Here is a 13,758-nt window from a genome sequence, read left to right as displayed (position 1 = left end):
AACCGGGGAGAAGGTACCATCGGCTTCTCCGAACGGATTTGATTCTGTCTACGTGCTACTTTTCTATATTACAAGTTTGTCTCTGAAGCAATTTTTAGGTTTTCTCATGTTCAACACAAATACTAAAATTGTGATGCAAAAAATTAGGACGTACATAATTTTTTGCACAAATCATCGTGCTTCAATTTTTTTGTCAACAAAATCATCCGAGTGCAGTGTATTGCAATGCCCGAGATATACTGGTTATCGAAATAGTAACACTAATGGTAGAAACAGATAATTAAGTTGATACCATGAGATATATTAGCATACATAAATTATTTTTCTACACCACACAAAATATAGTAAGTAGTTATCTACCAGCTTTTCTTCTCATGAATACGTAGTGCGTAGGGTTTGTAGTCAATGCAAGAGAAAATAATTGAGAACCATATAGCTAGATCAAGCAATGATATATTTGAACCATGCATAAATTAGACATGAGAATTGCCTGACACCTGAAAATGCCAACAAATTTGAGCTTCAATTTGGAAGGACCCAAAGCTGATAGCTCACTCGGTAAATAACTGATATTATTTACCTCTAGGAATGTATATCTAGTCACTAATCTTGCATGAAATGAGATGGCAGTGAGTTATTTTTCCTTAAGTTTCAACAATAGCTAGATAACAAAGTTTGAGATCTTAAGCCCAGATTAATACTGACCTTCATTCAATTGGCCGTGGCTTGACCATAAATGTTATCTGCATACCAAATATATATACATATTATTAGAGTTTCATATAAAAACCATAATGTTTCACTTCAAAAAAATAAGAAATGACACATTTATCAGTCGTGCCGCCAAACTGACACGCATCTTGAGAAACTGTAGGGTCATGGCTTACTTTTTAGTACCTTCTTTCCATTTTGCTAGAATATGTTTGTATGAGTTAGCACATAACTACAAAACTCGGTTTGTGTCACTTATTTAGCATAAATTATGTACGAGAGAATTGTGTGCCTCATGTCAACAGCCGAAAGAATTGACTGAAAAAATCAGTTTCATTCAAAAAAAAATTGTGAAGTATGCCAATACAACTACTATGTCGTTCACAACCCCCATTACCTAGCCCGTCTAAACACGGACTTGCGACATAAGCACATGGATATGAAACAGAACTCTACTATCTAACCAAGACAAAAGGAGAAAATAAAGATGGAAGAAGAAGAAGAGGGGGAGGATGAGGACGAACCTACAAAATAGGAAATAACAGTTACATGCACATTACCAATAAATACAGTTACAATTGATTACTGCCCGGACCTTGGAGATAATTAGTATGTATCCTTTGTTGTCTGTGAGTAATAAACTTACGGATGGATGAACGGTGTCCTTGAAAATATGCAACTATGACATGATCCAGCTTCCTAACCAATAGGATCAAAAACCTCTCTTAATGTTAAGTATGTCCTAATCAACTCGCAAAAGTCACACACTACATTTTAGCATAACAGGTAATGTACAGAAAACCAAAAGATAAATAAGAGGATAGATAACTACAACGAATCATCTAGAGAAGCCGAGTGTATTCTCAGCTAAACTTTTATTTTACAAATAACATTTGCAAAATAGACAGGGCTTTAATAGACAATTTCCCCTAAAGCAGAAGAACACCTAGTCAACAAAGCATCCCACCTGTGGTTCCATGGTTGGTATTGGTCCATGGTACTGAATTTTACTAAGATCAACAACCTCTGAACATGCCACATTAGACTCCCAAGTTTTTTTTTTTTGCAAAAGCATCCTCAATTACTGCAACATTTGCATAAGAATGGAGTCCAACTACGAAAAAATGTTCAAAGAGCGATGATGGTTCCTTAAACTGATTCTGATCCTGCAAGAGACATAAAAAATAGCTTTTAAAAAGGAAAGTTCAGCTAAGTACAGATAAAAACTGCAAGAGAAACTAAAGGAGCAGGTGAACGTATCTAAGTCTCAAAGCTATCTCTATAAACTTAAAATTGCAGGAGAAATTCCACACTCCACCAGGAAAGCATGCTTGTAGTTGGACATATGCTCTCAAGAAAACATGCTTGGACATATTTAGCAATTATATCCAAGCAGTAAGAGATAACTTCACTTTGGCTGCTCTGCAATCACACACTCAAATACCTCAAAGATAAACTGTTCATGGATGCCAAATGTACTAAGAGAATAGAAAACATCATCGCGCATACTGCATTGCTAAGAGTATGCAAAAATTCTCCAATGCGGCCCCAAACAATAAAGTATGCTATAGTAATTCGATCATCTGCTTACCAATCTGACCAGTGACTGTTGCTGAACCGTATACAACAAACAGTGAAAATAAAAAAAGAAAGTGTTAGAACTTCATCTGTCAGCTGCTGTTTTACATCTTCTTACAGTGTGAACCTGCCCATTTCTAAGTACGCGGAGACTCTCGAGCTAGTTGCATTGATTTACCACTACATCTATCATTTATCTATGCAGATCACCCGGCTAGACAAAAGTTGCATCCGAATGCACAAGTATGATGAGCAGGATTGAACATAACAGCAGGCACTGTACCCGCACCACTGCCGCTTCTGGTTCGCCATAGCCTCAATGTTGACCGTAGTGCGCAGCAACTGCTCCCAGGGGCTCCTCTCGGCGCCTCCTCCACCTCCGACGGGGCCCCACTTCCACGGGCGCTGCATCTGCTGCCGGAACCGCTGTAAGCTGCTGGTCCGCACGTGGCGCGGGTGCGGCCTGATATGCGGCGCAGGCGACGACGACGGTCCGGGCGAAGGCGGTGCCGACGAGGACCTAGACCTCGAGTCCTCCATCCTTGGCGAGCCTGCTGCCCCCGACAGGGCCCCCCATTCCCCTCCTCCGCGTCCCTCGCGCGCTGCCCCGACGGCGAGGCGCTGCCCCGACGGCGAGGCGCTGCCCTCTCGCGATTCGGAAACCGAAGGCGACCAGCCCGCGCCGTCAATCCCCGGAGGCCCCGACGCTCCCTACGCCGGAGGTGACTCGTAAGCCTCCTCCTCGTCGTCCGCGGCCCCCGCCTCGCCGCGCGGCGGAATCGACACCGACATCGACGGCGACAACGACGGTGCAGCCTCGCCCTCGCGCCATGTCACCGGGTGCGCGGAGGCGGTTGGCGAGACGTCCACCGCATCCTCGAACAGCTCCGCCTCTCGCACCTCCTCCTCCGCCAGCCTGAGCGGCTCCGGCTGCTCCGGCGTCGGCGTGGCGGGGCCGCCGGGGAGCGCCATACGCGCCGCGCGATCGGAGCACGGGCCACGCCTCGCGCGCAATTGAATGCCAGTGATCAAACCAAACGGAAGGGGGAGGGGAAGAGGACCCTGCTGCGCACCGCCAGTCGCCTCCGGCGGGCGGAGGGGCGTTCAGGTTAACGCCGCCGCTCCAGCTTGCGTCCATGGCTGGTGGTTCGTGTATGTTGGTCTTGGTCGGATCTCGAGGGGGATGGGGGCGGCGGCGAGCGCATGGGGCAGGGCGGGGGCGGGGGCGGGATCGAGCGGCGCAGGGAGCGGCGGCTAGTGCGCGGGGGCGGGGGCTGCACCGAGCGACGTCGGGAGCGGCGGCGAGCGCGCAGGGGCGGGGGCGACACCGAGCGACGTCGGGAGCGGTTGCAGCTCAGGGGAGGGTTACAGTAGCATTTCTTGTTAGCTAGGGGAGCGGTTCTAGCGTAGGCGAGGCGAGCAGGGTGTTCTCGATGGTTTTTTTTTTCTTGCCGTTTTTTTTTTACATGGAAGGAGGAGGTCGAACGAAGGAAGGTGGGATCGAAAGGTCGAACCATTGCGGAGGTTGAACCATCACGACGACACAAGTAGAGATTACATAGAACTTCTGCATATCCAGTTGCAAGTGAACACTAGTATCCCTTGCTTTTAAGACAGGCTGGAAGCACTAAACCGCATCCTAAACACACAATAATAATAGAGAGTGGATTTTCAGCACATGAATGACTAGACACCCTTTATGAACAGTAACACCGAAACAACTAGAAAAAAATTGAAAAAATCTGAAACTTTGCAAGATCAAAGTTGATCAAACTTTCTAGATGCTTGCAAGTTTTCGTGCCAAAAAAATATTTGAGGAGCTCAACACAAGAAAAAAAATTAGTACTTCAAATTTTGAGCACTTTTAGCACCAAATCTGAAACTTGTTTGTACACCTTTCTCTACATGATATTTTGACATGAAAACTTGTAAGAACCTACAAAGTTTGATCATCTTATATGTTGCAAAAAGTTTCATATTTTTTTTTATTATTATTTTTTATTATTTTGTTTATAGAGAGTGTCTAGGCATCCGGATGCTGTTACACCTTTCTCTAATAATAATCTAGAGAACAGTCAAATTACGCATAGAGCTGGCACTCTCTTGGTAAAATCACAGGAATCATTCGCAATAACACACAATGAGATGAGAAACACAGATCCATACATGACACCAGACAAGAAAGAGAGTTCCATACATGATATTATTATGTACTCACTTCGTCCCGGTTTATTAGACCTCCTCGTATAAATTTTTTCTATAAATTTAACTAATAAAATATAAGCTATATGTCACAAATTATACGGTGGGAATCCTCTTTTAGATAAAAATCCAACGGTAATACCTTTTGCAGCATATAAATCATATTTTCTTATAGTCATATAAATGGTCAAAGTAACATAAGGGGAGCCAATAGACCCGGAAGAAGTATAATACAATATATTATAGGTACTAAGCAAGCTCCCTCCAGGTTCACCCACCATGTTATCGATGGATTGCCAGGTGCTGACACGTATTCCCGATTTTTTACACGATTTTCCTCAGGTTTCTTTTTTTTACTGTGCTAGGCCGGCTGGTTTTCCCCTCATGCGGTGGATCGGATCGTACACCCTTCTTTGCATGTTGCCACGTTTTGGCTGGGTTCCCCTTTTCCTTTTGGGCTTTCCATCCTACTATACCAAGCCCTAGAGGATTCGGCGTAGCACTCGAGGGGTGGTGTAGTTTCCTCTATGTTCGGTTGCTCCATGGTCGCGGCCGCTGATTGACCTGTTCGAGGTGGGCATGGGCGATCGACTGCTCTTTTGCCGCTGGGAGCGCGCGGCCGTGCTGCCGTGCACATGTTGGGGTCGACGGGTCTGATCCCCCGTTTCTTGCTTCCTCTCAGTCTCCTATTTTGCTGGTTTGATCCGTCGATTGATTTTCTCCGGGTGGGACTTCTTCATTTTCTTCGCCTGACCGATTGGCTGATGTGCCTTCTCATGTTGGTGGAGGTGCTGTAGGAGGCATCGGTCAGTCGTCATTCGCCGCCCATTAATCCATCCGCTGCTCCAAGTTGTACACAAACTCTCTGCTTTGTTCTTCGGCGGACACTATGAGTGTGGGCAGCGATTCTTCCTCTATGTCCCGTTCTTCATCTCCTGGTCTCCATGTGCGCACTGCGGCTGCTCCTTCTGTTCGTATAGCTGCTGCTACAGTTGTTTGCTTTGTGTATGTCTACATCTACATCTATTTTAGTTTTCTTTTCATATGTCTAAGATTTTATTTTTGCAGATGGGGCCGTCCATCCGGGATCCGGCTGAAGCGCGGCGCTGGCGTCGAGATATTCGTCAGGGGAAGCGTAGAGAACCCGGCTAGGAAAAGTGCTCCCTTGGCTTCTTCAGATTGACTTCTTCTCTTTGTTTCTTTGTGATATTTAAATTTTGCATTACTGCCTCATGTTGATTCTTCTTTGTTTTTTTTACACTTTCTGCATTGTTGGCATCTTCTTCTACCATTGCCTCCATCATTTAGGCATATTTCCTTGCTATAGCATATGGATTCTTCTTGCACAGCTGGACCATCGTTTATCTCTGGTTTTCGGCCTATCATGTGCCCATCCCACTCTTTTTGGGTATGCCCTGTCTCATTTTGTTTTTCATGATTTAGTCATGTTTTCATAGGTCTTTTGCCTTCTTTTTGGTTAATGTGCACCTTCTTCTTTAGTGTTTCCCATGCCGTATGTTGATCCTGTGCAAGCTGCCTTCAATAGGAAAAAGAGAAAGTTCCTTTGAATGCATCGATCAGGCAAGACTAAAAGTTGTACAAAACGGCTCGCCAGAGGTTAAAGTATGCTGATGCACCAAATCTTACAATTCAGTTTTTGGACATGAGGGTGCTGCTCATGGGGATAGATGTTCTGGCCAAATCTCATTGCTGGCGAATTGAGACCTCAGTGTCATAAATTTGATGTTATAGCAGAAGCTACTTCCAGAGAACTAGAGCATATCTCCTATTTGAATCCATCACTTATGCCTCTTCAGTATCCATTTTTGTTTCCATATGGTGATCCAAGTTTTCAGGTTAGTATTGAATATCAGCACTGCGGCGCCGGGCAGCTAGCCGAAGGCATCGTCAAAATTCTAGGCAAGCTTCTTCTTTTTCATCAGCCCGTAAACATGTTACCATGCTACAGATTATGCTTATTATCTTCATTACCGAAGAAATGAGACCAATCGGTATACTTGTTGTGGACGACTCTGTCAACAAGTTGCAGCTAATTTTATTCCTGTGCGGAAGCAAGTCTCCTATCTTATCATTTTTTGAAACAAGATGAGCAGTATTTTGAAACATATCAAGGTATCATAGATGCCATGGTTTAAGGAAGTACTACTGGAAAAAATCTGGATGTACAGAGTATGTTGCATTCCTGCTTTACCGGTGGCAATCGTTATATGGTGCAAAACTATCATGATGGAATGGCTATTTGTTGAGGGTATGGAGCTCCGGATCTTTTTGTTATATTTACATGTTCATAAATGGGAAGAAATTTGCGATATGCTTTCATATGAAAGTGGACGATTTCATACTGATCAACCTGATTTAGTTACGAGTGTTTTAGTTTGCTTTCTTTAAAATATGCTCCTCTTTTAGATGTGAAGACATCTTAAGCTCTTTTGTCAAGTCGATCATGTAGGAGGAGTAAACGAAGGAGTTGTCCCAAAAGATAGAGTGGAGCAGTTTAAGAAAAGCATCAATGAGGGATCGGTGTACAAGATTCAAAACTACCTCATAGAAAGGCCCAAAAATACTTACAGAGCAACAGATCATCCACATAGGCTCTCCTTCATAAAAACAACAATTGTTGCTCCTATTGTTACCTTGTGAGTAGGTTTCCCCTTACTTACTCATAATGCATTACCATTTTCAGAGCTCGAAAAACATATTGGATCCAAGGAGCTGATGTCAAGTTACTCTTTAGCTAGCCTTCTGCATAAGCTTTAAGTATACATGCGATTCTGATTTCAACTAATATTATATGTGTCCAAATTGCTGAATATTATTGGTCTGATGGTTACCGTTATCGACTATTGCCTTCTACTGGTGCTGCCAAGGAACCAAGGCGCCAGATAACTATCATTGATGGAAAATATGTCTCTCATCCTCTGGCTTTGTGTGCTCACCATCTTTATACACATTATCATATTGTAGGACAAACAATTACTTCATTACAAACTTTAATTTCTGTAGAAAAAATGCTACTGTCACGCTTTTGGGTGAATCTGCACAAAAATTTGATGCAGAGAGTTTATGCACTTTATCAAAGAGAGAACCAGTTATCATAATGTTTATTCTCATGATGCTCGATCAGTATGCAGGTATAGGAGAATTGTCAGACTTTCTTTAATCTTTTTTCCCTTCAAAAAGCTCAAACGGGTTGCTCAAACAAAAAAAAACATATATTATGTAGGAACACCATCTACAAGATGACACGTAAATGTTGATATTCCCAGGATGAAAGCAATGTTGGACAGGTGCGTACCATAGTGCAAAATTTACCCTGATTATTTTACATTTCAATGTATTTACGGCATAATGCGCATTCTTATCATTTAGAGTCAGAAACCAACCATACGAATTGAAGTACTCAATCCCGGACAAACTCCGTGGGAGAAAGTGGAGACAACCATCAGTTCCCTAGAAGGAATAGACCCTGCTAACACTCTGGTACTTTACATCTATCTAACTATGATTGCTACCAGTATTTAATACTTAGACCTAAGCATGTTTTTAATTGAATTTACAGAAAACTTGGTTGGATGTATATGGATTGTAAAATTTGCTGGAAAGGACTATGAATGACATACAACATAACAGATCCTAGAACCAAACGAAGTACGCTTTGGGCAATGGAAGATGCTTGGAGAAATACCGCTCTTAGTAATGTAAATATATGCGTACATCTTTGAGACTGAACTTCTCATCCGTATGTGTCTGTTTATCCGTTTCTTTTGTAGCTGATCCGTCATGTACCGGTAAAGTTCTAAGCCATCATCGTCATAGCTGTAATGGCGTCCTACCTTTATTGTAGCTCATCCCTCACGTGATCAACGGACGCGGCGTGCCGCCGCGCCATCTTCCTGCTAGTATTACAAACAACCGTTGTTAGTAAACACATTTCCGCCATCTTGGGAGGCTAGAAATTACAACGAAAATTCGACAATAGAATAACATAAATAGGTCAATTAATCAAGTCGCACAGCATTCGAGTTTTTTTTCCTGAGCCGGACAAACAACCCCTTTCCATTGCAAAACATTCCAGTTGAGGAAATACATTCCACATGCGCAAATTTGGACGCAATGGCATCAAATTATTCAGTTGTATATAAGCAGGTAGCATGATTGCATGATTTGCATCAATGGAGATAATGGCATGGACATGAATCGACACCAATTGTACGGCTGACATCCATGGCAGTATAAGCAGAAGCAGTGTATGCATCAATTTTATTCAGCTTCATCTTTCCAGATCCGCAGGAAGGTCAATTGCACCTTGCTTCACTTGCCAAGGCAGGTCGGCGTCTACGCGACAGCATACAGGAGAGCGGGGAGCGAGCCGGCGACGTCTGGCGGGGGACGGGAGAGGACAACGGCGGAGGGACGGGAGCGGCCGACGGCGGCGGCGGCGGCGCCTCGCCTCTCTCTGTCGACAGGAGAGGAACTGTTTATGTTTTCTTCGTTTTTGAGCGAGAGGAGAGGAAGTGATGGGACCGGGCTGCTGCCTTGCTGGGCACAGGCCCGCATGCTGCCGTTTTCGGCCCACGAAATCTGCAAAATAATACACAAACATTTTTTCGAATTTGGTAGCTCCCTCAGTTTTGTGATTCATTTTTGAATTGACGAACTTTTTTCAATCCACAAACATTTTCGAATTTTCTATTTTTTAAACGCGTCATCATTTTTGAAAATTCATGAACGTCTTCTGAGTTCAACAACTTTTGCAATTGCGTGAACAATTTTTTAGTTGATGAAAAAATTTGAATACACGAACATTTTCAATTTCGTGGGTCCTCGTTAAACTATGAACATTTTCAAATTCATTAACATATTTTTAGTTCGCAAACTTTCTCAATTTTGTGAACAATGTTTCGACTCATGGACATATTTACAAATTTGTGAACAGTTTTTTTGTAGTAACAAACATGTTCTTCCAACTCTCAAACATTTTTTAAATACAATTTCTGGATCCGCGAATATTTTTTAACTCGCCAACATTTTTTGAATTGGTGAACATTTTTGTGAATTAATGAATTTTTTTTGAATTCCCAAATTAGTGAACATTTCTGAAATTAAATAGAACCTGCCAAAAAATAAAGACGTATGGGAAAAATCTAAATAAAATAAAAGGCCGTCCCGCTGGGATACTTTTCCGAACTGGTGAACAGTTTTTTGTGAATCTGTCTCTTTAAATTCTCATGTTTGCACTTGGGTTGATGAACCAACCCCTAGCTTCCTCTTGCCTTTGCTTCTGAACCCCATTTGGTAATCAATGGAATGCGCCAAACATGCCCTCATACATTTGCAAATGAAGAAACAACGAAAAGTGGGCCGAGCAGGAAACATCTTACATCATGTAGGCTACCAAACATTCCCTCATACATTTGCGCCAAATGTGCCCATACAAAATCCGTTGTTTGTGAATGTATGTATACCAGTATAGTTCTGTTTACAACAACAATAGCGATAAACTACTCCCAACGGGGAGGAACGCAAAAGATGTACCGAGTTCAAAGGGAGATCTACAGAGGAATTATTCCAAAACGGGGAGCGCTCGAGGGGTGCGGGGTGAACAAATGAATGGTAGTCCGGCGATCACTCCGACAGGAAGATGGATTTGCACTGTTGCACCGTGTCATTGGGGCTGGTAACTGCACATGTAAACGGTCAGTCAGCACCAAAGCTAGATGATAACAAATCATGGGCTGAGCTTTGGCTTGAAAATTGAACCAGACACCAGCTTTAACCTCACTAACAAGTAACAGGGTAATGTTTCACAACTAAATCACAACGGGAGGTTGCTATATTTCTGAAGGTGCATTCATGCTATGATGCGTGTTCAATTCAATACTCTACTCAAGAAATATGACCTAAAAATGCTACTCCAGATGATTAAAGAGTAGAATGTCATGCAAATAATATGATGATGAAAACCCGCAATACTGTTGTTTCACCATGCCAAATATGCATGCTCATTTGTTTCATATCTAAGAGTAATAATCTGTACAGTTGGACAAAGATGTTCTCTGTCTCCTGTTCATTAAAGGGCCATCCAAGAAATCTCCTATTAAGTTATGGCCTATGGTCTTTCTTATCATGACAATTGCTAATTCAGGGATGTCAACTTAAACTTATCAAATGGATTTTCTTGGTTTCATAAGCATGAGAGTGTTAGCTTTTAACATACAGCCAGCATACCTGTGTGACCAACAGTTCTGTCAGATTCAAATATCTCATGATCATTTCCACCCTATCAAATAGAAAGGAAAAAAGAAGAAGCACAAATCAGAAAAATACCGCACGAAAGATACATTATAGTTAAGTTTGTAGTAATTAAATGGGATATCGTTAACAGTGGCTCGAAAACTCTGTTAAACATCATCTTGTGTGCAGAAAGGTAATTCACAAAAAGAAAAGGGGATTTCTTTACCTTGTAGGTCTTGTCCCCAAAGAAATGGATTTCTTTGAATTCTTCGAGATATCTCAAGCAGTATGTTTTGTCCCAGCCTTGTGGGAATACCTGAATTCAGTGATGCAGTAGTAAATACCAAACTGAATATTCCTAGCAGGTATTTAAGAGTTTAGAACACTTACATCAAAACTGATCTGCCCTCCAATAGAAAAGGTCAGGTTCAGGTGTGCAAACTTTTCGCGAAGCACTGACACCATTTTAGGCCGAACATTATGTACCTAAAAAAAACGAGTCGGTTCAGTTCCATGTTTTTCTAATAGCTATTTCCCCTTTCTAATTATAACTAATTACTTGTTCTTATAAGGCAATCTGTACCTTATCATACTTCTCAAAATCATCACGTTCTTCTTGACTACAGTTCCTCCCTATAGGTGACACATTGATCATTCCACTCCTGAACTCTATGAATGTACCCCTGAGCAAACATTTACTTTACCCGGTCAGTAAAGGGCTAGCACCCAAGGGAATTCTCGAACAGGATTCTGCACTGACCTTTTAATTGGGATATCCAAGTCCGCAATGTAATGAAGAGTGAAGTTAATGAATTCCTGCAAAGAACGCATAACATCACTACCAAGGCCTCAAAATTCACCTACAACAACAGCGCAAGAAACAAGGCCACGCAACATAGGCTCACCTTAAGCTGGTCATCTCCAAGATACGTTTTCAAGCTCTGCAGAGTGAAGAACACCCGTCAAAATTCAGCTGTGGATACTTATGCAACATCTCCGGTAAACTCGGCATGCTCGTGCTAAAACAGCACGCATTATGTGGCACGGGCACTTACTTGCGTCCCGATGAGCTTGCCGTCCTTGTGTGCAACCAGGCCGTTCTCGGAGAAGACGTAGTCGTAGTCGGTGATGACTGCAGAGGAGAGAATAAACATCAAACGAAATTGCTTGCAACTGCTTACACTTATAGACAAGACGAGCAGACAATGGAGTCATGACGAACTCTGGATCCAAGCAGAGTGTACTGCTGAATCCAAGCAGTGCTGGATACCTGATTTGCCGAGTTGCTCGGAGATCTTGACCAGATCGGATCCCCCCACCACGCCGACGGTCACATTCTGAAGAAAACCAGAGAGCCACACCCAGAGCACAGTGAGCAATCGACATGGCCTGAAAATACTACGGAAGAGAAAAGAAACAGAAACGAGAGAAGGAGAGGGTCACATTCGGGCCTCACCTCGCGCAGGCGCTTCATGAAGTCGAGCATCTCCGGCGTCACCTCCTTGCGGGGCGCGGTGAGCGTGCCGTCGACGTCGAAGAGCGCGAGCACACCGGTGCTCTTCCCCGCCGCCGCCATCCTTCTTCCGCCGGCGCTGCTGAAGCTGCTACGAAGGAGGAGAAGAAGAAGGGACGGGGCGGCGCACCTCCTCCCGGCGGCCGCGTGATATAGCGCCCCCGGGGTGGTCGCGGGGAGGAGGAGGAGGTGGAGGATGCGTGCGGCGGTGAAAGAAGTCAGCTTTGCGGCGCGGATCCAGATGCGCCGGGGCTCCTCCTCTATCCTCCCACGAGGCCACGAGACGGCGACGGCGACGGCGGGGATGACGTCGGCCCACGCGGGTCGGTGCGGGCCCCACGTCAGCCGCCTCGACGTGCTTCCGGCGACATGGCGGTCGCTGATTGGGCACTGATTCGTATCCACTCACCCACGTAGGACACACGTTGGGGCTAAAATCACTATTTGACCTTTTTTTACCGTACGCATTATATATTAGTTCCTCCGTCTCAAAACAAATATCTTAATTTTAGTATATTTTTGTATTAGAGTTAATATAAAATTAAGATATTTATTTTGAAACAGATGAAATACTATAAAACACGTTGGTCTCTTTCTTATGGGACGAGTTTGATGGATGAAGAACATCACATGAAGTAGGATCGGTCTTAGTTGCGAAACATTTCCGAAGGGTGTTTTGTTTCTAGAATTTAATGTCCTCTAGCGATTGAAAGTTAAGGTTTTCTATCCTCCAATGACGCGGCTGATCGAGAGCGTTTTTTGTCCTTCATTGGCGTTGCCGACCGAGATTTATTTTCTGTCCTCCAACAACCAGAGTGTGATTTCGGCGGCCTGGGAGGGTACACTCCAAGAAGATCGGAGAGCAATGAAAACTTTGGCATGGAACAGTCGTGGAATGCTCTGGTTCACGACAGTTCAAGAGCTCTTGGACCTCCAAGGCCGGGTGAGAGTTAAAGTGGGTTTTTTGTGTGAATCACATGTAAATAAAAGCGAAGGCAATTGAGTTTTTTTAGAAGGTACCTGCTCATATTATTTAGTCAAAGGATTACAAACCAAACCGACACAGAAAACCCTGCAAACGTCAAGAGTGGATAGTTGTCCAGGAACAAAAGTAAAAAGGACCCCAACAAAACAATTTTTTTAATCAAGCCCTTATTTAGAAAAAAGCAAGCTAAGCTCTTATTTACATATATCGGAATGTGATGGCCGATCTGGCAGCCTTGTCATATTTTACAACCTTGTTAATGGAATGGTGCTGAACTTATGGTCGCCAAACTTCATTGATGGATTTATGATGAACGGTAACTCTAAGGCATTGGCGTTTCACATGGTCGATCTCCATGGTCATTACCGGACCCGAGGAAGACCGACCACCCTGAGGACGGCGTGATGGAGAAACGGAGGCGATTGCTAGGGTTTGGATCTAGGTGAGGCTGACACCATGTAGAACGGATAGAAGGGGATTGGTGAAATAGTTTGCTGTATTGATTGAGACCCAT

At 43.5% G+C, this 13,758-nt stretch overlaps 1 protein-coding gene and 1 long non-coding RNA gene across 2 annotated transcripts; one reads left to right on the top strand and one right to left on the bottom strand.

Annotated features, from left to right (window-relative positions):
- The first annotated feature begins 7,616 nt into the window (after positions 1-7,616).
- On the top strand, positions 7,617-7,992 carry LOC123431266. Its single transcript, XR_006623074.1, has 3 exons — positions 7,617-7,643; positions 7,736-7,799; positions 7,882-7,992. It is a non-coding gene; the product is annotated as an uncharacterized LOC123431266 (long non-coding RNA).
- A 1,907-nt stretch (positions 7,993-9,899) lies between these two features.
- Positions 9,900-12,658, bottom strand: LOC123428452 (phosphomannomutase). The gene is made up of 10 exons (XM_045112664.1): positions 12,203-12,658; positions 12,017-12,083; positions 11,802-11,878; positions 11,652-11,687; positions 11,507-11,562; positions 11,330-11,429; positions 11,137-11,232; positions 10,973-11,062; positions 10,741-10,792; positions 9,900-10,193 (listed from the first exon to the last, which is right to left on the bottom strand). The coding sequence occupies exons 1-10, from the start codon at positions 12,320-12,322 to the stop codon at positions 10,138-10,140; spliced, it is 750 nt and encodes a 249-aa protein (XP_044968599.1). The 5' UTR covers positions 12,323-12,658; the 3' UTR covers positions 9,900-10,137.
- Between the last annotated feature and the right edge of the window lie 1,100 nt (positions 12,659-13,758).

This window comes from Hordeum vulgare, chromosome 2H (genome assembly GCF_904849725.1).
Source record: "Hordeum vulgare subsp. vulgare chromosome 2H, MorexV3_pseudomolecules_assembly, whole genome shotgun sequence".
Classification (NCBI taxonomy): Eukaryota; Viridiplantae; Streptophyta; class Magnoliopsida; order Poales; family Poaceae; genus Hordeum; species Hordeum vulgare.
The sequence above is the reverse complement of the archived record's forward strand: the minus strand, read 5'-3'. Positions and strand labels throughout refer to the sequence as shown.